The 25,929-nt window shown below is 42.4% G+C and overlaps 2 protein-coding genes and 1 pseudogene across 6 annotated transcripts in view; 2 read left to right on the top strand and 1 right to left on the bottom strand.

Moving 5' to 3' along the window:
- RNGTT (RNA guanylyltransferase and 5'-phosphatase) overlaps window positions 1-8,793 on the bottom strand; it is a 188,265-nt gene extending 179,472 nt beyond the window's left edge. For 3 of the 4 annotated variants that reach the window (XM_031611103.2, XM_090136022.1, XM_090136023.1), the window contains exons 1-2: window positions 8,604-8,793; window positions 4,588-4,697 (exon numbers count right to left, since the gene is read on the bottom strand). In XM_031611103.2, the coding sequence (XP_031466963.2) occupies window positions 4,588-4,697; window positions 8,604-8,667 (174 nt within the window). In that variant the 5' untranslated portion in view covers window positions 8,668-8,793. Of the gene's footprint in view, window positions 1-4,237; window positions 4,316-4,587; window positions 4,698-8,603 lie in introns of those variants that run through there. The other variant, XM_031611104.2, reaches the window with a different exon arrangement.
- A 3,762-nt stretch (window positions 8,794-12,555) lies between these two features.
- Window positions 12,556-19,863, top strand: LOC149919114 (syncytin-2-like; annotated as a pseudogene). Its single transcript, XR_016464441.1, has 2 exons — window positions 12,556-13,208; window positions 18,230-19,863. The product of XR_016464441.1 is annotated as a syncytin-2-like (transcript).
- On the top strand, window positions 13,202-15,049 carry LOC149919115 (uncharacterized). Its single transcript, XM_090136021.1, has one exon. The coding sequence runs from the start codon at window positions 13,262-13,264 to the stop codon at window positions 15,044-15,046; it is 1,785 nt and encodes a 594-aa protein (XP_089992147.1). The 5' UTR covers window positions 13,202-13,261; the 3' UTR covers window positions 15,047-15,049.
- Window positions 19,864-25,929: the final 6,066 nt, after the last annotated feature.

The raw sequence follows: 25,929 nt of genomic DNA, 5'->3' as shown, positions 1-25,929 counted from the left end.
CACAATAACCTTCTTCCATGTTCTGCATCCTATCAGTAGCGTGGTGAGAGTAGGCAAAAAGACTGATACAAGAACCAGCTGTATATTCCCTGAAGAGCTCTACCCTACAAAGCAACACAAGTGGCCCCGTAACTACCCTCCTCTTTGGATTCTGCACAGCTCAGTTGGATAAATTGTTCTTCTATTTAAAATATGAAGTTAGGTATAGTGTTTCCAAGACATCCTCAGCTAAGGAGAAAAACTATTTTTGAAATAAGATTAAGATTTAATGAAAATGATTTTAAAGCAGAGGATTTTTCATCCAGTTGCAGCATAGTAAGAAAGATATTCCAAAATGAGAATTAGTTCTGAAGACGACGCTGCATCATCCAACAGCCTCAACAGAAGGAAAAAGTTGTTAGGAAAATGAGCTGTTTAATAAAAGCGGGAAGTTAAAGCATAACACCATTTAATATCACAGGTTATCAACAGAGAGCTAAAATAAGTGTGAGTAATTTGTAAAGCACAGATTAACATTCTCCCCTTTCGAAGTAGGGGACACAATTCCACTTTAGTACTGAAAACTCAAAGCCAGTTCCCAACTCCACTGTTCTCAAATAGCAGCAGCTTCAAAGGCTCCAACCAGAAGCCTCCAAACTTCCCCAAACTGCTCCTGCAGTGAAGAGTTACCATTGAGATGTATGAAAACAAAAATTATTTTCATATCAAAACATTTAAGCTCAAAAAATACTCACACATTTTTCCTTTAACTTTTAGAGATTACTCTTCTGAACATATTCATTTATAGATTTCAGTCTCCTGATCGATACAAAGGAGTGAGGAGAACACTACAACATATTTCAGACCTAAATTATCACTAAGCATTTGGGGATATTGCATTTAATTTCAACAGGAGGATGAAATACAGCAAAGTGTTTAGGAGGAAACTCAGAACTACAGAACTTCTGTCCAGCTGATGCTTTATAGTTATTACAAATCATTCACCTGTAAATGAAGATCCTGTGAAGTGGCTGTTTCTCACACAGTTCATAGAGCAGTACACCACACAGGTATCTGGTATAATTCAGACACAGCTATGAAGCATGTATGACATGTACATACATGTATGTGTACGCATGGCATATAGAGCATAAGGCCTGAAAGCAAAGTATCCAGTTACAATATTCCAAAATCCACTCAAAGAAATATCGGTACCACAGAAACTGAAGCATTTCAGTCACCAAGCTGACTGAAATGAGGTTGAACTGTGCCTGCATATGGTCTCATCAATCACAATTCCTACATATAGGAAATATTCTGATACCTGTATGCTCATCACACCTGCTTTGCTGCGCTCCCAAACATTGACATCACAGCAACTACCACAGTCATTCTGTCAGCCATGCTCTCATAGGTTTGCTCCTAGAAAATTCTTAGCAGAAGCTGATCTTTGAAGAACTACCAAACTAAACTAGTAACCCATTAGAAAAAAAAAACCTATAATTTCCATCCAACATTTTACATAAATCTCATTTTTCAGTCTACCACACCCCACCATCATTAAATGACATGGTTTTGGAAGAGAGTAAATTGTTGAGCAACTTCTCACTAAGGCACATACATTTTTCTCACAAGAACTGTTGCAACACTAAAATTTTATTGCATTGCAACACAATGAAACTGGGGTTTTTTTGTTTCTTTTCTTTTTTTTTTTTTTGCTTGCAATTTTAAAAGATGACTGAAGAGATTAAATAAAGCTGATCTGTAGCTTGAAATTGTCACCTTCCACATACAATAAAACCACAACCTTCATACCATCTCCACTCAGCCATACTTCGGCTGGTGAGTCCACGATCTCCTGTGCTTACAAAAGCCTTCTTCCTCTGTTTCTCACTTCAGCTATCTCACACATAGAATGCCTTATGCATGCACTCTTTTGTTGCTGTGCAAACAAATAGGCTCAGCTAGATTCCCTTTACATAACCCCAGAAGTCTCTCATCAAACATCCTCCTCCTCAGAAGGGTGAAAACACACCACAACACACTGAATTCTCTTTGGTTCCCAGACATCTTTCTTGCATTTTTCATTTGAGGAAAGCAGTTTAAAAATCAGTGATTAAATTGATCTGTGAAACCAACAACGTGGCTAAGAACTGGTAACCAGTTTTCTTAATAGGAATACTGTAGCTTGAATTTATTAACTGCACAATAGTTCTTGTGAGTCCTAGCTCTTCATAACAGAAATAAAATTAACTTTTATGAAGCATAAATATTACTAATTCACCTATTCAAGAAAGAAAGAAAGAAATTATTAACAGTGTCACCAATTGCTTGTGCAATTTATTTTTTTTTAAATGAGAACATTAAGTTATTGCTTCAGTACTGGCATTTGTTAAAACAAAAAAACAAAAAAAGGAATTGCTATCCCTTATTAAAAGAATGTCTAACACTGAGGTTTTCAGCAACCAGCTCTGAGAGAGAAAAGGAAAACACAGAGGAAGCTTGTTAAGGAAAGTTCCATCTTATCTTAAATGCTCAACCTGTACCTTCAAGTACATGTTAACAGAAGTATCTAATCATGACCAAAATCCTCATGGAAGTTTCTGATGAAATTTCTAGTGTGGGAGGTAAGTTATATGGACATACATAATAAAGCTCCAGAAGGAATTTATTCTACAAAGTAGTAGCATTTAACCTACTGAAGTAAAATGAAGACAACTATACCCAATGAGTTACTTTTCTCTTACAAAAACCCTCTTTTCTAGGTTTCCTCAACTGCACGCACGTCCATCTCATTTTGCTAGATTGTTGGTAAATTGCTGCTCTAGAAATACAGCACTCTGGTAACACATTGCTCACCTCGGCAAATCAAAAAATGTTTAGTAGATTTTTTGAAACTAGAGTTTGAAAATTAAACTGCTAATTAAAATTAGGAGAACATTAGTTTAGATTCTCATGCTAATAACTGCTTTATCAGACTAATCATCTAAAGTCACAAAAGAGATGAACTTGTAGCATTGCAAAACAACTGATGTGCCTGGTAGAAAGGCCATGAAGGCTCACCCCCCATGTTTTGTTAAGGTTTTTTAAGTGATAAATCAGTAGCAAGCAACGACTCAAATTCTGAGAAAGTCTTTTAGGTTCTCTACAACTTTAAAACACTTGCACAATTTTATATTACTTTAAACCATGAATAAGCTAGCTTTTGGAAAATTTCTAAGTACGCCCACTAAAGCTGATTGGAGTAAAAAAACCACATTACGTAAAAGAGGAGCCCAAGTAGAACGTAGATGCATAGATCATAGCATTGAAGCAAGGTAAACCCTACCACTTTCAGCACATATGTATCACGTTTGCCCACTAACACCTCTATCACTGCTGCATCGAGTAGCTCACCACCATACCAAAGCTCAAATAAGATTCACAAAATAGAGGCTCGTATTTTAGCCACATGACTCTTCTAGTGCTTAACCTATGATATTGTTAGACTAGTTCTGAACTTGTTTAACTTAGATCAACAGCAAAATTTTTTTAAAAAAGAGGTAAAAAAACCTACCATTGGTTTTAAACAACACAATCTAAACAAGCAATGTCCATCTTCTATATAACAGTTCAACAAAAAGATTAAAAGAATTAAGTAGTGTGCCTTTCTGTCTGGGAGGTTCAAAATCCCCCCTCCTACATCTCTGAATGCACCCAACCCTACAGAGACCTCTGCACAGCACAAAAGGCTGGAAAGGCCTTCTCTCGTCCCAGCTGTGCAGTAGTGAACTGTTGGCATCCTAGCTGAATGAGACAGACCAAAATGGGTAAACAGAGACAATGAACAGGAGTTCTCTGAAATATGCCTATTATTTTTTAAATACTTTCATTCCTGTAAGTGAAAATGCAGCTTAGCACAGCTGTAAAACTACAGGATCACCTGTAAAACTACAAACCCAAAGGACCTGAACTTTGATAACATCAACTTATTAGGTTGTGACGGTAATAACAGAAAATATAAGGTTCTTGATGATAACACAGTGAGTAAGCTGGAGAATTCTAAACAAGTCTTGCCTATAATCATGTATTTTAGAAACAAAGGAGCTACAGAAAAAAAACTAAAAATGTAAATAAGATATATACATAGTGTAATGCTATAATGCAATTGAAAGTACAGCAATGGCAACAAAATAGCAAAGTCAAAGGCTGCAGCAAATAAGGATATGCTCAGTGCAGCAGCCATGGACACAAAAACAAAGGAAAAAAAGTTGCTTACTCTTGAAAGGCCTCAGGTAGGCAGAGCTCTCCAATGAGATACCTTTGCCCCCACTGCCAACCTTTAAATGAGGTCTGGGAAGGGGCGGATCCTGCCTCCATCCCTTATCAGTAAGGTGCATTGCTTGCACCTGAGCTCTCTTGTGTTGGCCTTGCCTTCCCACCAGGTGCTCAATCACTGATTCAAGCTGTGATTTAGCATTTCTGCTACACATATATATTAAGTTTTTCTGTACCCATGTCCCCAGAAAAGCCATCAACAACATTTTTCTTAAACCTAAAAAGCAATATCTGAATAAATGTTGTTAGTAACAAAAGTAACATTTCAATAATTAGAAAATTTAACTTTACCTTGAGACTCTTCAAGTAGTTGGACAACATACTTGGGTGAAAACGATTTTCTTCAGCAACCTGATCATCGTATCTTGGTCCTAACATTGTCTTCAAAGGTAAAAACTTCCCTATAAAACACAAATTTGGCAGTATTGTATGCATACTGATGTACATACATGCACTTGCAACTTAGTGATTTCAAAGTAATATACCGAGCAGTTTTATAGGTTCTTCTACAATGAAAACTGCTAACTGGAAACATTTCTTAGCTCTGAGTTCACAGAATGCCCCACATGTAAGTCAAGAGGGAAACAGACCAGATCATCAAGAAGCAGTACTCTCAATGTTTCAGCTAGTTTTTAGCATGGGTCAAGCTGCAGAGCTACAGCACACAACGTTTATACTCAGTACAGTAGAAAACACAAAAAGCCAATCTGAAAGGTCGATTTGCCATCCAACATGCCTGGCCCAGAGGAGCTGTTGGGGCCCTGAGGAGGAATACAGTCATCCCTCCAAAGCACAGGGCCTGTGTGCAGCTCAGACGTGTTTGTGACAGAACTGTAACAAAAACTTGAGGGGAATTGGAACTTATCCATCAGTCACTAAGAACCCAAGATTTTTCAGTATTGCTTTTATCTTTCTATTCATCTTACCTATCATAGAACACCTGAAATAACCCACTGGGATGCCTGGTACTTCCTGCCCAGCTCCAGAGAGCTGCAGGCAGGCCCCTTCCCCAAACAAAAGCACGTGGAATGAAAACAGTGATGGAGTCATTGCATTCAGATAGAAATCAGCTTCAGGGACAGAAGCTCATTAATCTTCATGAAAATGGAAAAATGCATACCAATCTCACTAAAAGAGCATGCAAGTGATTGCTGAGAGCTCTTTAAACAATAAAATTCATACCATTCTCTGTAGCCTCAAATTCTAACTAAACATCCTGCGTAGTTTCAAATAAGTATTTAACTTTTAGGAAAGAGCCACTGAAAAAAAGCAAAGATGGAGAGAAGACTGAGAGAAGCTTTGTGTGATTTGCTGGTCAGCATCATGCAGAAACTGGCAATGAGAGGAGCATCCTCACTGTTAACTGAGAAAAGTCATTCAGTCACACAGTGAGCATACACCTCATATGTCTCAAAGTCCCTAGCCACTTTCAACTCACTTAGCTGGCAGAAACACTTTTCACATTTACCTACTTCCCTCTGCCTTTCTATCCCATCCCCCTTGGCCACAGTGTGAGGGTTGGCTGCCCTCCTTCATTTCCTCCTGGTTTGACCTACCTGCTTTAATTCTGTTGGTTTGTTGCATCTCCTGTCACTTTCAACATTCCTATTCAGCTTCTCACACTGTTAACCCTTCCTTCCACATTAACTCATAGCTTAAACTGTTCAGACTGATTCTCCAAATCCTGACTGTGGATGATCCTTGAGGTCCCTTTCAACCCTGGCCATTCTGTGATTCTGTGTGATCTTAATGCAGGAATCTATCTTTGCCAAGAATCCAACAAAACATCAAGCGTGCTTTTCTAATTCACTTCAGTACTCCTCATTGCCATCCAAACACACCTATTCATTCTGTGGAAGTGCTGAGTATTTTAACAGGCTCCATTTAATACTATTTGGGAACATACTGAAACCCTGATCATTGGAACCATTTAGGTGCCCAACTTCTACAAACTGAAGTTTGGCATCACCATGTAGAAACAGAACTTGCGTGGCAGTGATCAAGTTGTCTGCCAGCATTAGAAGACAGCAGGGAATTCAAGTAATTGCATTCCAAGTTGGGGAAATTTTCTAATCAGGCTATGAAAGCAATGGCTTTAGAAGTTTAAAAACATATGTTATTAATAATATCTGACAACTCTGCATGCAGTGTGCAAGGCTAGAAGAAGATTAACTAATATGAACCAACAGCAGACTGAAGGACGTTGCTGAAACACTTCTCATGTCTTTTCCTCAGTATCTTGCTAAGATTCTCTATAGCAAAAAACAAACAGATGTGATTTCAGGCGGTTATAAAGGGTAGGTACTTGCAGAGACAGAAATGCCAAGGCAGCAAGGCTGAAGCAATCCAGTAACTTCAGTTCCAAGAGTTCAGAGAAAGCTCTTTTTGTTAAACGTGCAACTGAGCTGCTACCACAATGCAGTACAACATGGAAACGTTGCATAAAACCAGTGGCAGCACACTACAACTTAAAGAATGACAGTCCTGTTAGCCTGAATGAACTCAACCTCACAGAGAGCTCCAGACCTCCCCAGTTCTTATATCTGAGGTCACCTAGAACTTAAAGATGCCACTAGCATAAGAGGGATACAATCAAACATGTGATGCCTGTTAGCCCACAGAAGCCAGACAAGCTTTGCTGAATGACAGTATTACTGACACATTATTAGAAGGGAATGAAGCCATGCACAGAAACACACAAATTTGTTTGAAAAGCTGATCCAAATGGGAATATAAAGTATCTGGGAGACAGCAGCAACAGCAGGGAAGTCAACTCACTAAAATAGATGGTTTGAATGCAGAATAACAAATAAAAAGGTAAGACTGATGGTTCATTATGATTTCTGGTAACTGTACACATGCACAAAATCCCTAAAAATTAAATGAAGCATTGTGATAATGCAGCCAAAGAAACAAACCAAGCACTTTCCTTTTTTTTTTTTTTTAGTACTAACTTCTTGTGTCAGAACGCACAGAGCAGAACAGCCACCTTGCAGTTCCTGAACAAGCACAGACCGTGCATTCAGTGCTCAGCAGATGACATGCTGATGAACTACATTCGTGCTTACTCTGTCCATTTTTTTTTTTTAGCAGCTCTGGCTTAAAAAAAAAAAACAAAAAAAACACACGAACAAAACCAACAACTTCTAGAGATTAAGAACTTGCTGAGAAGAAAAACAAAGAATAGATTCATGGGGCTATTTTTGTGGTGGCCAAAGGCTGACAACTTACGCTATCAAATGTCTAATAGATACAAAGCAAAATATTCGGCAGTGATCAGAAAAGAGAAGAGATAAGGGAGATGAGCAATATGATAATGCTACTTAATTAAGTCAAGCTCAGGGAAGTACAAAGAACTTTGAGAGAAAACAGTAACCCACATGATGAACAGCTGAAATGACGTGCCAGTAATGGCAAGAAACGCACATTGCTGGGAAAACTGAGGTTCCTGAGATGTCTGAGGAAGCTCTAAATAAGTTTGTAAGAAACCATCTACCTCTGCAGCCCCACAACTAACGGCAGGCACAGAAAAGGAAAGAGATAATGCAGAAATGTGGCACAGAGAAGGCAGGCACCAAACTACCGCCTGGCTCACAGCACACAGAGCAGCAAACACTATGATGCAGACGAGTACCTCGAAATTATCACAGACAGGGAGATGGGTGAGTGAAAACTGAAAGGTATTACGGAAAAAAATAAGTGTTTTCTGATCGCTTGCCTGATAAAGGTAGCAAGCGCGAGCAAACAGCCTGTTTGCTCTATCTCATGCTAGGGGGGCATCCACCTCAAAGACCAACCCAAAAGTGTTTCCGTGACACCCACCCCGCGCCCCAGCGGGTGCGCACAGACCGGGCCGGCACCGCCGGCAGCGCCTCGGGTGCACGCGGAGCCGCGGCCGTGCGCGGCGCCCAGCTCGGGAGCGCTGCCCGGGAGGAGGCGGGAGGCACGCGGCCCGCGCCGGACCCGGGACGGGCTGCCGGCGCCCCGAGCCGCCCCGTTCCATCCAGCCGTGACGCGAGGCATAAGTTTCAGCCCCGAACTTCGTCGCGGAGAGGAAGCGCAGCGCTGAGCGCTCCGGGAGGCCCGGGAGGGAGCGGGCGGCACCGCCCCGGTGCTCCCTTCTCCGCCGACGCCGCGTCTCCGCCCGGGACTCCGCGCGGCCCACGCGGTGCCGCGGTCCCGGGACAAAGCGCCCGGCGGGGCCGGAGAACGGAGGGCGGGCGGGCCGGGAGGGGGACGGAAGGGAGCGGGCACGGCGGGGGCCGCCGCCGCCACGCAGCCGCGCCGGGGCCGAGCCGGGCGCTCACCTGCCACGGGCTGTCCCCTCCTGGGGCAGTGGAGCCAGCGCGGCGGGATCTTGTTGTAAGACATGGCCGGGCCCGGGGCGAGGGCAGAGGGGCAGGGAGGGAGGAAGGGGCGAGCGGGAGCGGCCCCTCGGCGCTCAGACGCGCCCGCGGCCCCGGGCCCGCGGCGCCTTCATTCAGACCCAGCTCCGCCTCGGCCGCCGGCCCGCAGTGCTCCGCGGCCGCTTCCGCTTCCGGGTGCGCGCTGCCGGCGCCGCCATGCCGGGTCCGCCGGGCGGTCGGGAGCCAGGGTGGCGAGCGGGGCCGGCCCGAACGGGGCCCGAGCCGCTTAACGACAGCCTGTCGAGACTGAGGGGGTGTGAAGCGCCCTCCTCCCCGAGCCGTCCCGTGGTCCTGCGGTTCTACGGACGCCTCGTCTCTCTTATTTTCCCCAGCTGCTCGGAGCAGCGCCATAGGACGCGGCGCGCCGGGTGCGGATAGGGCAGCAGCCGGCCGCCAGGGGGCGCCAGAGGCGGCCGAACAGAAAGTGAAACCGCGGCGCCTGCGGGCGGGCAGGGCGGTGCGCGGGCGGTGTGAGGGGCGTCCGCGGGCTGCTCCGAAAGTAATGCCTCCCGTTTATTTCCACCAAGATTGCAACAGCTATGAAGAACGTTATAATACTGTTCGATAGATCAAATTCGCAGCTACAAAACGCTATTTTTCAACATAATCACCGCCGCTAGCCATGCAGTTTTGCCAGCAATGAACAAGAGTGTGCATGCTGTGCTCGTAAACAACTGCACAGGCACAGGTGGCCCTGTGTCACTGCTGTCACCGCTGAAACGCCGCACCCACCGCCTCACTGCGCTCACACCCAGCCTTTGGGCTCCACCCAGGTTTTAAAGGTGAACATGCTGTAAACATGACATCAAGAGGCGGTACATAGAAAGGGAGTGTGGAAACAGAGGATAAAACTTTTTGCTCTTATCAGTGTTCAGTGTATTCCACTGGGAATTTTACATGGGAAAAACTGAAGCACACAGAGGATCAGTATTGTCTAGCAAAGAGTATTCACACTTTGGAGAATCATAGAATCATAGAATAGCTCAGGTTGGAAAAGACCTCAAAGATCATTGAATCCAACTACAACCTAACCATACTACCCTAACTCTATAAACCCTCTACTAAATCATGTCCCTGAGCACCACATCCAAACAGTTTTTAAACACATCCAGGGATGGTGACTCAACCACCTCCCTGGGGAGCCTATTCCAGTGCTTAACAACCCTTTCTGTAAAGAAGTGTTTTCTGATATCCAACCTAAACTTAACCTGGTGCAACTTGAGGCCATTTCTCTGCATTGTCACCTGTCACCAGTGAGAAGAGATCAACCCCACTCTTTCTGTAAGCACCTTTCAGATATTTGAAGAGAGCAATAAGGTCTCTCCTCACCCTCCTTTTCCCCAGGCTAAACAGCCCAAGTTCCTTCAGTCACTTCTCTGCATTGCCGGACTACTGCATTGATCCCTCCCAGAAACAGCCCACATGTCAAGTGCTTCCTCTTACATTGCTGTGGTTCTGCCCGTGTTGCTTTCAGGTCTGGAACAGTTGGTAACTTACAGCTCATAGGCCCATCTGCATGTTCTGCATATGTAGTTCATGCTGAGCTTTGCCATGTTAGACACTCCAAAAGAATTTACAGGCATAGGATGACAGTTCTTGTGTTACATCTTAGCAAACAGGCACCTTTCTGTTTGGCTCTATAGTTAAGATTACTTCTCCTGTTGTACCAGCAGAGAGCACCCAGTTCCCACATTCTTAACATGGCTTTTAGAAGTGTGCACTTGCTGTTTGAACAAGAAAAACACAGGTGCACGGTGTAGTGGTTGTGCAATGCTTTGAGAAAACAACTGCAAATGTTTTAACAGTCCATGGTATAGAATTCCCTCCTTTCTTCTCTGTATGCTGCTTCTCTTTTATCTACATGCATTCAAACTCCTGTATCCTCGCCCTGGTTTCTGTTTGCCAGTTATAATCGTTCTCTCAGAGGAAACACGACAATCAGTAAGTTATTTTCCCAGGATAAGGTTCATTCCTTCTATCATAGCTTTGTTGGCTTCTCTGATTTCAGTCTATCTGCAATGTTTCTGGTAGTGGAGAGCTGCATTTGTGTTCTACTTCGACTCGAAAAAAGAAAAAAAACAACATGTGAACATGAAGAAAATGTGAAAAACACAATTTATATCTTTTTTCCTCCATACAGACTGAACATTTATTCAAACTACTGCTGGTAAATAACCTCACACTTTTCATTTTATTAATATTAACTTTTATTAATTGCATATAGTATACTAATAATGACTTTTATTACTATTGTAACTAACTAGCTCATTCAGGTATGCTAGCCCTGATATGTGTTCAAGGTAAAGGAAACCAACCAGCTGTTATGTCTTAATAAAGATTATGAGGTTCTATACTGATGTGTCAACTACCCTATGCTCAGGAGGCATGAAGCTTTTGTGGGGGGAAGAAAGGGGAAGTGCTGTTTAAATCTGAATAAGTACTAAGACTTCTTTGATACTGTAGTTGTTCCTTATTCCAATAGTGGTTAAATCCTAACAGCATCAGAAACAATAATAATAATCGTAATAATAATAATATAATCCAGTGCCTTGAAAACATACTTATACTTAACATTATGGTCACTTATGCTAATAAGAAAACCTAAACATACAGGCATTTAAACATGCTGAGCATTCACCAACTCTTCCATAAGCCAAAAGAAAATGCTAATGGCTTAACAGTTTTAAAACCATGTCCGCCTGTTTGGTGTCAGGAAATAATTAAGAAACTGACTTTTATGACAAATCAATTATTCTATGTTTGAAAATGAAAATAAGACTTTAGAAGGAATTATTTTAATGCTTGTGCATATAAAATAACAAAAAGGGATGTTCAAACTATGCTCCAAGTTCTCCAACATATTGGAGAAAATGTCATTTACAGTGTTCTTCCAGCAGAGAGCTTTGAGAGTTCAACAACAAAATTACCGATCTGTAATCTTCAAAACATTAGGGGGCACCACAGCCTCACAGACTTAACATGATGTAAGCTAAAGTACAGTTATTTTTCCTATCCAAAGTAAACAGGAAACAGCATGAAGCCAGCCAAATCAGCTCCTAGAGTTGTTCCATAATGCAAGACTATGATACAGTTCTTAACACAAATTCCAACAGAAGACAAGCCAGATATCTAGTACGCCCTCCTTTTTGTAGCAGTAATAAAACCCTCCTTTTTGTAGCAGTAATAAAACGCACAGACTAATGGATGCAATAAAAGCAACTTGCTTTCAAGTCTTCATGTGAATCTTAAATTTTCCATCAGGGTTTTATTCTGGGAAAATGTGTTTTTAGCACAAGCCTCTAAGGTATTACAATGTTTGTAGAATAAAGTTCTGTATAGGCAGGAGCTTCAGACAGAGCTACTTTAAATCCCAGTCCCTGAACTGGGTATCGTGCTATAAAGGAATCTGTGTGTCTGCAAACTGTCCTCACACCTACAGAGGTAGGAAAGTATCTGGCTGTCTAGAGAGCTGCTGTTATTGAAGGACAACAAGTGTGACTGCAGACACTGACTTGCAGGTCCAAAAAACAAGATGCCTTCCTCTTGTTCCTCTGCAACTGAATTCCTCTGCAACTGAACTGATAGCGTGCTTGATGTAATGGAGGTAAGCAGCTGGACAGCAGGATCATGAGCAAAATAGCTATCATTCTCAGTGGGCTGACACCCACCTCCCCAGTGTTCTTGCAGTTTGACCTCAGCACTGGTGGCCTTGCATCAGATGTGAGGAATAATTTTCAGTGAAATCTTACACCTTGAAAAGTATCTAGATGTAATATTAAAGAACATATTATCCGTTGCATAAAGTGAAATCACACAATAACAGTGTGCTTTCAGTATGGATAGCCATGGAATTTTAGTCAATCAACTGGAATTTCATGATGAGTAGCGGTAGGGAGAAGTGTGATGTAATACAGAGAAACAAACTCTAATTAAAGTAAGTAGAAAGCATGACTCATAATCTTTGGAGCTGATCTGGTGAGATCACACAGTAAAACAGCACATTTGATGCTACGCTTTCTAGTTTCTGCACTGAGGATGGATACCTTCACAAAATCCTGCCCTGAGCGGAGGCTGTAGTTGAAACTGCGTTGTGGGAATAGAAGAGAAACTGTTCAGAGCAGCAGCTGGAAAAATTGTTCAGAGCAGCAGCTATGGAACAAGATAAGCAGCATGAGAACCAAGGACACCTTTAGAAGAAGAAAGAACATCTCACGGCTCTGATTGGATAAGCGCCTGTGTGAACAGTTCTTGAAGAGTGTTTTGTAGAATGCTCTGTTAACATGTATAAATAGAATAGTGCTTAACAATAAAGTAGACTAACAGCTTTTAACCACATTGGTGTGCTGTTGTATCTCCAGTATGTCCTGAGAGTCCAGAGACTTCCCCACATTTGGTGCTCAAACAGGGATAGAGTGGGACGATTCAGGGAAGTGGACAATGGCAAGACGATCGCGACAGAGGTTGGCACCGACAGAAGTGTTGCGGTAGCTGGAAGTTGGCGCCAACGTAAGTGTTGCGGTTAGCTGGAAGCAGGGTCCAACCTGCCCTCTGTATCCACAATGGAGTGGGAAGCTGCGGAGAAACTGCTGTTAAGTATACTCTCTAAGAGAGGGGAGCAGTCATCTCCTAAAGGCATGACCGAGCTGGTGAACTGGGCTCAGAAGAATGGACATTTGTCGGAAGTTGTGCTGATATTCAGCGTTGACGAATGGCGGGATATTGGGGACCACATGTGGGACTCAGTCATCAGTGGTGGAAAGGAAGAAAAGTTGTTGCGGACCCTTGGCCCCTTGTGGAGGTCTACTATTAATACTTTAAAAACTATGCAAGCCGAGCAACAGGTAGCTGCTGCAGCTATACAGGCACTGGCCGGTACAACAACTAATTTGGCTTCAGAGTTTGACGTGCCTGTTCAGGGTATCACACACCCTGTGTGTTCCTCAGCCGGTCAGGTAAAAGCATCGGTAGAGGCAGCAGCCCCTGATCTCTCGAATGACGTTGCTACTGAGTCATCTGCAGTATTGCAGCACGGAAAAGGGGCTATACCTGACATCACCCCTGATGTACACTGCAAGGAGCAGTCTCCTGCAGAATCAGAGAGCAACGATGGAGGTGAGGGGTTGGAAAAACTGGATTGCAAGGTTAAAATATTAACAGAGCGATTATGTAGCCTGGAAATCTGTATGCAGCAAAAAAGAGATACAGGGTCTGACCGAGGTTCTCAACCAGTGCCTTCTACGGGTCCTGTCCTACCAATAGCGCCTGTTGCTCCAACGACTCACCCAGCAGCAGCTGCTCCCTCACGGTGGTCGGGGGTAATCCGTGATGCTATATTGGAGGGGCAATGGGAAACGGTTTCTCAAATTGCATGCCCAGCGGTATATAATCAGCAGGGTGCGCAACGGGAATCCCATGATTGGAAATTGTTACAACAAGTGCAGAAAATGGTTACGGAGTACGGCCTTAAAGCCAAGGCATCTAAACAAATTATTCAATGGATTTTAACTGCTGATGTGAATATACCAAACAATATAAGAAATTTGGGTAGATTGTTATCAACACCATCAGAAAATTTGTTGTTTCTCCAAGAGTGGTCCAATAGAGCACACCACGAGGCTGCAACAGCTCAGCAGCCTGCCAATTCACTGTACGGCACTACAGCAGAAATGCTGACAGGGATAAGTCCCTATGCCTCCTCTGACGCACAGGTTTCTTTTCCAGCAGCTTTTCATCACTTGTTGAGTAGACTGGCGTTGGAGGCAATTTTTGCCATTCCTTCTGGGAAAAAGAAATCGACTTTTGCCACTGTGCGCCAGGGGGTTACAGAACCATTTGCTTGTTATGTGGATCGAATGTGGGTAGCAGTTCAGGATAGTGATTTGCCCGAAGAAACTAAACAGCAGCTATTTCGGGTTATGGTGCATGATAATGCCAATAACCATACTAAGGGTATATTAGCTACGCTTCCACAAGGGGCCACAGTCGAAAGCATGTTGCAACGCGTAGCCCGAGTTGAGCAAAGTCGACAGGTTTCACAAATTGCCACCGCTGTGCAAGTGGCTATGGCTACACCGTCACCAAGAAGGGGCAGGAATGAGAAGTTTACATGCTATCGTGGTCTCAGTGGTCATATGCGGCACAATTGCACTAAAAAGGTATGGTGTGATCATTGTCAACAGCCCACTCATTCTGCCCAGGTTTGCCGCAAGGCAGGAAATGGCCAGCAGAGCACGAAAGTTCGGCGTGCTCCAATACAAGTACCGAGCAGCAACTCGGAGGCTACCTTGATCAGTATGTCCCTGGCACCCGAGGTAGTCTCAGAGTGGACATGGCAACCACAGTAGATGACTATTTACATGATACTGTGGTTCACAAGGTGAAATTAGTTTCCCACGGACCATTGTCTCAACATCAGCCTTTGCATGCTTTGCTGATGGGTAGATCTTCATTGGGCTTATCCAGTGTGATGTTAATTCCGGGGGTGATAGATTCCGATTATGTCAGACCTATATATGCCTTATTATATACTATCACTCCTCCTGTATTTATTCCAGCTGGATCAAGAATCACACAGTTAATTCCCATACCAGCCCAAACTCCTGCAAGGGACGGTCTTACTAGGATAGGGAGCTTTGGGTCGCCTGGCCCTCTAGCCTGTCTAACAACTTATTTAGGGAAACAGCCAATGATATAAGTAACATTGACTTCTTGAGACATCACTGAATCAGTAAAAGCTTTATTAGACTCAGGCACTGATGTCTCTACTGTATCTACTGCTGTTTGGCCTGTGCAATGGCCGGCCTCCCCTGTCACAAACATTAGTGGTGTTGGTGATTTTTCTGCTACAAAACGCTCTACGCACCTAGTGCAATTTCAGCTTAAGGGAGAAAGAGTAATCTCTCTCCTATTACATGTTGCAGTGTTGCCCAGTGGTTTGCAAATGCTAGTTGGTCACGATATTCTGTCCCAGATTGGAATTAGGCTCACTAATAGGGATTTAGTCTAATGGTCACTGCGGCACCGCCACCTATTCCTATCAGCTGGAAAACAGATGAGGCAATATGGGTGGAGCAGTGGCCACTGTCAAAGGGGCATCTAGAAACTGCACAAGCATTAGTAAAGGAACAACTTCGAGCAGGTCATATTCGACATTCCACTAGCCCTTGGAATACACCAATCTTTGTTATTCCAAAGAAATCTGGCACATGGAGCCTGCTGCATCCTCCGGAAAATCAGTGATCAAATGGAAGTGATGGGTGCCTTACAACCTGGTCTCCCTTCACCTGCTATGGTACTGCGAGGTTGGCATATATTGGTTATAGACCTTAAGGATTGTTTTTTCACGATTCCTATTGCTGAACAAGACTGTAAGCGTTTTGCTTTCTCTGTGCCATCTGTTAATAAAGTGGAGCCAGCCTCTCGGTATGAATGGGTTGTACTGCTTCAAGGCATGAAGAATTCTCTGACTATGTGTCAGCTATTCGTAGCCACTGCCTTTCAACCCATTCATAAAGCAAACCCTCATATGATCATTTATCATTACATGGATGACATACTGTGCTGTAGGGAACAGCCTTTTGATAATAGTTGGGAAGTGCAATTAATCTCCCATATCTCTCAATTTGGCCTTATGGTGGCACCGGAGAAAGTGCAACGCACCTTTCCTATGTTATATCTGAGTTGGAAATTGTCAGATGCTATTATATACCCTCAGACTGCAGAATTGAAAATTGACATTTCTACACTTACCAACTTACAAACTCTTTTAGGTCACTTACAATGGCTACGGCCATCGGTTGGCATTTCTAACACTCAACTAGAACTGTTGTTATAATTGTTAAGGGGGAGACGTGCTAATGATGCGATTGTACTGACGCCTGAGGCTAAGCAGTTCAGATTACTGCCCAAATTCAATCAGCAGCTAGGCATCGTCAATCCCTACTTCACAACATTTCTTTTGTCGTGTATGTCCAGGAGAAGCACGCTTTCGCAGTCATCTCTCAATGGAAAAAAAAGGCACACCTCCTCAAAACAGGCCTACTAAACAATCTTCTCCTTCTGTGTTTTTTTTTTGCTAGAATGGCTGTTACCTCCTGCTCAGCCTCAGTCGTCCTTGGTGACTCATATTGATACAGTGGCTGAACTGATTTGTATGGGCAGAGACAGAGTTCGCTGCATAGCAGGGCGAGAACCTGACAATATTATTTTATCCTTTACCTCGCTGTGGGCAGAGTGGGTGTACCATCACTCCTTCTCCTTACAGTTGGCTTTAGAAGTATACCCTGGTCGTTTGCATAGACAACGCCCAGATCAGCGAGTAGCACAGTTCCTGGAAAAAACAGACTGGATTGAAATACCTTGGTATTCAAGACAACCGGTGAATGGTCACACAGTATATACTGACACTGGACAGAGGAGCCACAAAGCTGTCTGTGTGTGGTGGGACAATAGCTGGAAGCATCAGTTTATGCCAGTGGAACTGCAAGACAGCTTACAAACTATGGAACTAAAAGCAATTTTATGGGCCTTTACTGCATGGCCAAATGAACCTCTAAATGTTGTACCCAATTCCCTCTATGCAGCTGGCCTATGTCAAAGAACTGAGGATGCCCACATTAGAGACAACGAGAATATGTGGCTTATCTCTATGTTTTTACGTCTTAAACATATGTTACGGCAAAGAAAGGAACCAATTGTGTCATCCATATTTGCAGCCACCTAAATACTTGGTTTAGGGGAAGGTAATGCTGTAGATGATAAATTGGTTATAGTGACCCCTGTTAATCTGTTTGATGCTGCTTGTAGCTCTCAGGAGATGTTTCATCAAAATGCCCATGGTTTACATAGACAGTTTAATATTGGTGTGAACGATGCAAGGTTAATAGTACAAACATGTCCACAGTACAGTCACATAACGGTGGCTTTGGGCTGGGGACCAATCCCTGAGGCTTGGAGCGTTGGAAGTGTGGCAGACAGATACCAACCATATTGCAGAGTTTGGTCGACTGCAGTATGCTCATGTCACTATCAACACTTACTTTGGGTTTACATGGGCCTCTCCTTTAGCGGGCGAATCTGCTAAGCATGTCATTAAACATTGGATTGTATGTTTTGCTATCCTAGGAGTTCCAAAACAAATTAAAACAGATAATGGGCTGGCCTGTAAGTCGCAGTCGGTACAGTCTTTTTGCAAAAGTGGGGAGTTCAACATAAGTTCGGGATCCCACATACTCCTACAGGTCAGGCTATTATAGAACATGCGCATGCTACACTAAAAGCGCAACTAAACCGAATGGGTGATATACGTGATGTGCCAGATCGCCTCATGAGCACTGTTTTCTCCCTTAACTTCCTTTCTGTTCAAGGAGGCTCATCGGTACTTGCTATAACCTTGCATCATTCAGGCACTAGTATGAGAGTACTAACTGAGTCTGCAAAAGTATCTTACAAAGATCCTTTGACTGGAGATTGGAAGGGCCCAAGTATTATTATATTTGTAGGAAGAGGTTATTTTTGTCTTTCCACAGATGACGGCCCTATTTGGATTCCTGCTCACAGTGTTTGCCCTCAGCACAGAAGTGCTACCTGAACCACCCCAAATCAACCCAAGGCAAAACATGTGGGTCACCTGGGTAAATCAACAGGCTGGACTGACTTCTGCTTAGTGCTTGCTTCTGCCACTGACCCTTTTCAAACTTGTTTAATAGGAATGCCATTTCTAAATGATTCTGACTTTTCTGCTTACTCCACAGGTAGTTGCAATGTATTAGACACTCCAGCTGATTGTTCTTTCATGCTTCTTAAGGGTCACAATACCACTATAGCCTGGGACCCACAGGAGTTGAATCTTCTTGGAGCTCAACAGATCGGTAACACATCTATGGGATGGAAGAAAACATGTTTCATGTTTGGCAATTATACACACTCAGTATGGCAAAAGGCTATTAGGAGTTACTCGCTTCAAATCCCTTTCCCTGGAAACCAAACATGGACAATAGTTTCTCCTAAGCAAGTAGTCTATTCAGTACAGGCATGGTGTGGGTCGACCAGTTTATCGGTCCAATACTATGGTACCAACCACACTAGGAGCAGTTGAGTTTGGATGGAGCACCACACAAATTTTGATTGGCTCACAGAAACCAAAAGTGCTACCCCCTGGGTATTTTCTAATATGTGGGGAGAGTGCCTGGCAGGGTATACCAGGAAATGCCTTTGGGGGTCCGTGTTACATTAATAAACTCACTATTTTTTCTCTCACTTTCCAGGAAACGTATGTCATCCGCTCTAAACGTAGCGTAGGTATACTGCCAGATTGCAACGACAGTGTGGAATTATTATCCATGGCTGCATGAGTGGCTTTAGCTGTCTTTATACCAGGGGCTGTTGCTCAGAATGCACAAAAAAATGATAGCTTGCTTAGCATGCTGGGCAGAAAAACAAGCTAATGTAACCACTGATATTTTAGAGCAATTATTATTAGATCAAAGTAGCTTACGCCATGCCTTGCTGCAAAATAGAGCTGCCATTGACTTTTTGCTATTAGCCCAGGGACACAGATGTGAGGATTTTGATGGTATGTGCTGCTTCAATTTCAGTGACCATAGTGAGTCAATTCACAAGGCCATCACATACTTGAAAGGATGTGCACATAAGATACAGCAAGATGTCAGTCTGCTGGACAAATGGCTAGAGGGATGGGGTATTACCAGGTTGCTGCAAGGTTTGGTAAAAGATGGCTTTCACGTTCTTCTACTGATTGTTTTAGGTATTATAATTATTAGTATAGCTATCGGAATTGTAAAACACTTGCTCAACAAAATGTCCACTGCTGTCTTGCTTGTGCAAAAAGAAAAAGGGGAAATTGTGGAGGAGTGGTTGACGTAGCTCGGCCATGTTTACCCCTCTTCGGAACATTGCGAGCAAGCAGCCCACAAAAGGGACGGCGCCAAGATGTGAGACGACCATGAGAAATAGTCTGATACCAGACTTAAAATGACTGGCTTGTGCTTCTTATTGTTTGATATTGACTTGTAGCTTGTTAGTACAATAATGGTATAATTTAGGGGGTGATTTTCCTGTATTTTAATGCGGTTGAGTACTTCCTTTATGTTAGTAGTAGATTAAATGTGAATTAAACACAATTTAATGTTACCAGTGCTGGAATCTAGGGGAATAGATTCTTATATATTCTTATATATTATATAAGAATAGATTTTAATGTATTAGTAACGTTTGGTTATGATACTATCAGCCTATCAAATAGCCTTTCTTGATTTGCAAAGGCAAAACCTGGAAAGAAATCCCAGGCAAAGGGATAACCCTGTATTATAGAATGACTAACCTTCTTTCATCCCACTTACCAGGAATTTTTAAAATATGACCATGCATCACCTGAGGCAAAGATGCATGCTCAGAGAGCTAACCTTGATAGTTCATTATGTTCGCAGGTAACTGTTCCACTTGGGCTCTGTATCGCGCACTGGCCATGCGGATACAGTGTACAAATGGAAAATACCCTTCGGACCCTGAGAAGAATAAAAGCAAGAGACAATCTGTGTGGGTGGTAGAGGAAAAGTGCACCTTGAAGCAGGGGACGCCCTGCTGGCACTACCTATCGCATTCACCACTGCCATGTACTTTCTCTCTTATTTTCTGCAAGTTGTTGTTTCTCGAGGGGTCAGTAAGTAATAATGTCCCTAGTTCTATTTGGCATGCAAAAGTTGTACAACTATTAGTTCCCTATTAGCCAAAGGCATAATCACAAGTACTCTAAAAGCATCTGTTGGATAAATCTTAGCGATCAATCAATCAGTGTATCAGAATATATTAAAGTTGAAGACCTTTTTCAAAGCAGTTAGAGATAAACACAGAACGGGGCCCCCAGGGATTTATTTCCAGGTTGCAGAAAGTTGGGCTGCAGGCCAAACATGTGTTTGTTCTTTTTAGTAGGTTAACAGTATTTCTTGTCAGTATGCTATGTTTGCCTTGTCTCCTTTCTCACAGTTAGAGTACTGTCAATCGAGGCCTTGATTGAGTTATAATTACTTTAGTGTTACTGTTTCATAGTATGGTAGTAGTTTTGCGAATAAACAAAAAAGGGGGAGTTGTGGGAATAGAAGAAAAACTGTTCAGAGCAGCAGCTGGAAAAGCTATTCAGAGCAGCAGCTATGGAACAAGATAAGCAGCATGAGAACCAAGGACACCTTTAGAAGAAGAAAGAACGTCTCACAGCTCTGATTGGATAAGCGCCTGTGTGAACAGTTGAAGAGTGTTTTGTAGAATGCTCTGTTAATGTGTATAAATAGAATAGTGCTTAACAATAAAGTAGACTAACAGCTTTTAACCACATTGGTGTGCTGTTGTGTCTCCAGCGCGTCCTGAGAGTCCAGAGACTTCCTCACACTGAATAACTGAGGCCTTGGACCATGTGAGAAGCAGAGCAGAGAGTCTGTTGCTACTGGGGGTGATCACTTCTTTACTGCCTGAAATAGCCAGAGGGGCTCAGCATTTATGCCTGTAAACCTGTGTACGTGATGATTGAGTTCTGGGTTGCTATACAGGTAGAAATATTTTTCTCATGTGACCAGTCATACAAAGTAAAGATTATTATCCACAGACACTCTCTGACTTTCTGCATCTTAAGTTTGAGCCTATGCATATATACTATGGTTATATATGTTTATAAAGCCTGTGAAGAATAACACATGTATGAGCTATATAATACAGTAGATGAGAAAATACGTACAGACTTATTTTTACTTATATGTCTGTAAGATTCAAAGCATACAAATATAAATGAAAACCATAGTCTCTGTCTTGAGGTGTTTCAATCCTAAAAATGCCTCAAGGAACCAGTTAAAGGAAAAGGAAAAGAATACATAACGAGGTAAAGTGATCAGCTGATCAGCCTGGCAGCCATACTGGCTTTTTTTTTACTTTTTTTTTTTTTTTAATTGTGTACAACTTATATTTATGTATGGAATTATATATAGAAAATAAGATGATCAAACATTGTCCTTGTGAAATTAGTTTTGCTTTCTGTCTGTATTCATTGTGGAACAAGCTTTACAAGAACACATCCTACTCTTTCCTGCAAAAGCTTCCCTCAAAACCAAGAACAGAGCAAGAGGAATATCTTAGCACATGTGTCTGCAGTATCACTGACCTCGCAAACCTTAGGAATAAGCTGGCAAATGTCATTTTAAACAATGAAATTATATGGGCTGTGAATCTGCCTCTTCCAAGCATTGCTTAGAGAAAGAAACAGAAATTCATTTTCATTAGGCACATCTGGAATTCCCTAGAAATACTCTTTCTCATGTTTTCTCCACTTTAGACTACATCACACAGTGACAACCTGGGGCAGACATTATGGAATGGGCTTTTCCTTGGGCAGTGTGATACCCATGGTCTGCTGGTCACAAAGTCACATAAAGACCATGCCATTTCTTTCTAATGCTGATTTTGCCTTCTGCAGTTATGTGAAGAAGAACACAAATAAGCCTACTGTCTTCACACTCAAACCTTCACTTGGTATGGGTATAAAGCTGTCTTTCTCCAGATGGACTTCAAGGGAATTACAAAGAGAAAGGGAAGGAGGTGTAAAGATGACTGCACTTGCCTGAGATGAGTTTCCTGGCCTTTGAGGTTCACAATGTGTTCCAGCAGTAGGAAGTTTTGGAGTTTGGCTAAGTAGTCTTTACGCACCGAAAGGGTGTAGGCTTTTCCTGTGAAATCTTAACTCTTCTGTGAAAAGTCATTTTGTGAATTCCCTTATCTACTTCTGCTGTTCAGAAACTGCTCTTCAAAAATCCCTTTTGGGGAGAAAAATCTCCATATATCCTTCCAGGCGCAGAGTTAGATGTGCTAAAATGAGTTCAGTATTTTATTTTTTGCTATAATTGGATGATGATTTTTTTTCAGAGACCCACTGTGGAGCACATTCTAAGCTTTCTGAAGACTTCTATGAGTTTCAGTGGATTGTGAATCAAACCCTGCCTATCTGTATTCTCTAACATGAAGAATTAAAAAAATGTGTCAGAAAACATTTGTACACAACAATGGAGAGTCATGAGCAGAACTAAAACACATAATTAACAGATTATTGAACCATGACACAGAGATAGAGGGTCTCAAAAGAGTATGAACAGTATGGACATAATCCTGATTGTACATAAGGGTATGCTAATTTAAACTGAGAAGCCTGTTTCAATTGTTTGTATCTTAGATGCAAGTTTTGCTTATCACAAAGGGAATGGTCAGAATGAAAAGACAAGGCATTTTGTCCCAAATCACAACCCCTTTAATTATTCTCCATTCTTCTCTACACTGCAGTTTGTAGCAGTGTCAAAAAGGGCAGCTGTTGCTAGGTAATCTTTACCAGTTTGGCAGCTGAAGTTCCAGACAGGCAGAAAGGAGTTTTTATGTATCAAACTGTACATCATTCAAACCTAAAGGATTAGTTCTAAATGCTCCTAGTTAAAGGTTTCTTTTCAGGAGTAAGCCGGCTCCAGGCTGAGCAGTGCAGCTCTGCAGGCCATGGGTCAGCAGGACATGAGTTGCTGCAAGCCCTTCCTGGGCACTTTGCAGATCTCTGCAGTGAACACTGGGCTCACACACCCCTCTGACCCTCTTAAGCTAAGCATGGTCTGTGATCACAGGGTCAACAAAGCCAGGAGCTGATGGAGCTCAGAGCAGATGTCTCTCCCTCACAGCTGGGTGCCATTGGGTCAAGCTCCTCTTTTCGTTACATCTAGGGGCTGGACACAGAACATGGTCTCCCTTTATCTCAGCTTTGTGATTTACCAAGCATCCTAAGGAATCTGGGGTCCTTTTAATGCGTGAAGCAGAACTAACAGAAGTACAAAACTGACATTATTACTCTGATGTATAAAAATTCTTGAAACAAACATTTTACTCATACTTTAATAGAATAACCACAAAGGAATTTTATTGCTATATCTTCTAAGAATTCTGATATGGAAGAAACCAAGAGTTAAATGCGGGATAATCACAGTCAGCACATTATGGTCACATCTGCTGCTGTTCCCTACCCAGCTATGTTCTTTAGCACCTGACACCCACTGACACCATAACAGTCTTTTTTTGTTTAATTTTGTTACCTATGAATGCTAAAATCACAAGAATTGGACTTGCTTTCTCTTTTTTAGGGGCTGTGGGCTACAAAGGGTGGTTCAATTGCACTCATCATCTTTTTAGCATTAGATAGTGTTCTCTTCCATATGAACTATGGCATCCAAACACATCCAAACTGGATGTGAATCCAGTTCTGAGGGTATTAATCACTCCAGTGCTACAGTAATTCCTGATGCTGAGGAAGTAGTGCCAGTCCCACAGGCCTGAGCTGGCAGACTGAGGAGCAGCCAGGCACTCCCACACCTCATTGACCTACTTCTCCATTCTTGTTTCTTCTAATGAAGCAACCTGGAGCTGCCCTGCAGATCCCCATGGGATCTCAGGTGTTTTTCTGCCCCAGGGGCACACCACATGAGCACTGACTCACCACAGTGCTGCTCTCCAGTGCTGACAATTCACCAGTGTCAAGTATTGAACAGATCTCCAAAAGACTGCAGGACTCTGCCGCGCTAGCTGTGCCAACATAACATATGCACAAAGTCTACTCGTTGATTTACTTTATTAGAGGTAGTTTAAAACAGGAGTGCTGCCTAGGGCTCAGCCATGGCTGAGAAGAAAGCAGAACCAGACAGAAATGAAACAGGAACAGAAGGACAAATCCTCCTAAGTGAAAAGATGAAACAGATAAGCCTTTTGGTAAGACTTACTCATGTTTGCATCAGCCAGCTGCCATGTTACATTTTGTTAAAGATAGGCTACCTAATAGGCAGAGGTGACAAGTCGGGCCACTGAGGATACACTCTGTAACAACAAGTTGATCATCTGTGCTGGACCAGGAAACTTTTGTTCCCCAAGTGTTAAGCAAATCACTAGCAGAAAGATATTTGTAACAAATTGGCTCATACATTTGCAATGAAACATGCAGTTTTGTCCCAGTGGTTGTTTTGTCTGCTAACAAGGTCCAGTTCTGAGACAGAACATTAGTCTCTATCTCAAAACATAGCTCATAAATAGTCAAGGACAGACACTAAGTACATTTGATTTCACAACCACAAATGATGATGAATGAACACTGCAACCTGAAGTTTCTACAGCTCTGTGTAAATCCCAGTAGTCATCAACATGTTTCACAATTTTTCTGGTTTATATTAACACATACAGGAAATATGTTCCATGGCTCCCATTTTACATAACGTCCAAATCAGTTACCTCACTTAAGGTTTGGTCAGAGTGTAAGAGACAGACCCTGGCATTCAGCTGGACTGAAGTTTTTGTAATTGTTGGTGATACGTATTTTAATAAAAAAGATTGTACATACGAAGAACAGCCTAAAGGAGCATTAGTAAAACTTGAATCTTTGCACCCTAAGTGTGACTTTTTACATGAGCTGTTCAACTCAGTAGAGCTCAACATTTTGTTTGTTTTAAAACAGACATTCTAACACTTACTGAGAATTAGTCCTTTGGCTATGAATTGCATTTGACGGCTGACCATGGATCACTACACTAAGGGAAGAACAGCCATGTTCTAGAGGAGTTTTTTTGTTTCACTAAAGCACGTATGAGTTGAATCTTGGTGAACAGATGTCAGGTTCTGACTTGGTATATCCTGTACTCATAATATTCAAGCCTGTTCTTTTTTACCACTGCCCATTTGTGAGGTTTGCTGCAATTAATAGATGTAACACATCTTAAGTCTCACAGCTTCCACATAAATATATACTGCTCTTATTAATATCAGTGAGAGCCCTAAGTATGTACGTGCCAAAAAAAAAAAAAAAAAAGACAGGGAGACCAGCATTCCATCGAGCAGCAGCTTTACTCTAGAATTTACTTAATCTTTCTATGGTTGAAAGGAAAAACAACACAGTTTGCTTTCAGGACTTGAATGTATTTCATAAATATTGCATCACTTTACCATGCCACACGGCCTTTGGTATTCTATAATCCAGTTCTCATGAGGAAATGTAAGAAGAGGCTGATTGATACATCCCATCATACAGTTATGGCAGTATTATTTTGCAATTAGTTCAGTTTCATTTGTATTTGTTGGCATATTATTAAAATAGAATCCTAGAGTCCTTAGAGTTGAACAGGACCTTTAAAGGCCATCTAGTCCAACTCCCCTGCAT

This window comes from Phasianus colchicus, chromosome 2 (assembly GCF_987193195.1).
Source record: "Phasianus colchicus chromosome 2, bPhaCol1.hap1.1, whole genome shotgun sequence".
NCBI lineage: Eukaryota > Metazoa > Chordata > Aves > Galliformes > Phasianidae > Phasianus > Phasianus colchicus.
Note: the sequence above shows the minus strand (reverse complement) of the source record. Positions and strands in the feature narration are given on the sequence as shown.

What these genes read in the sequence shown, in the direction of transcription:
- LOC149919115 (XM_090136021.1), top strand. Translation starts at nt 13,262, where the DNA reads ATGGAGTGGGAAGCTGCGGAGAAACTGCTGTTAAGTATACTCTCTAAG.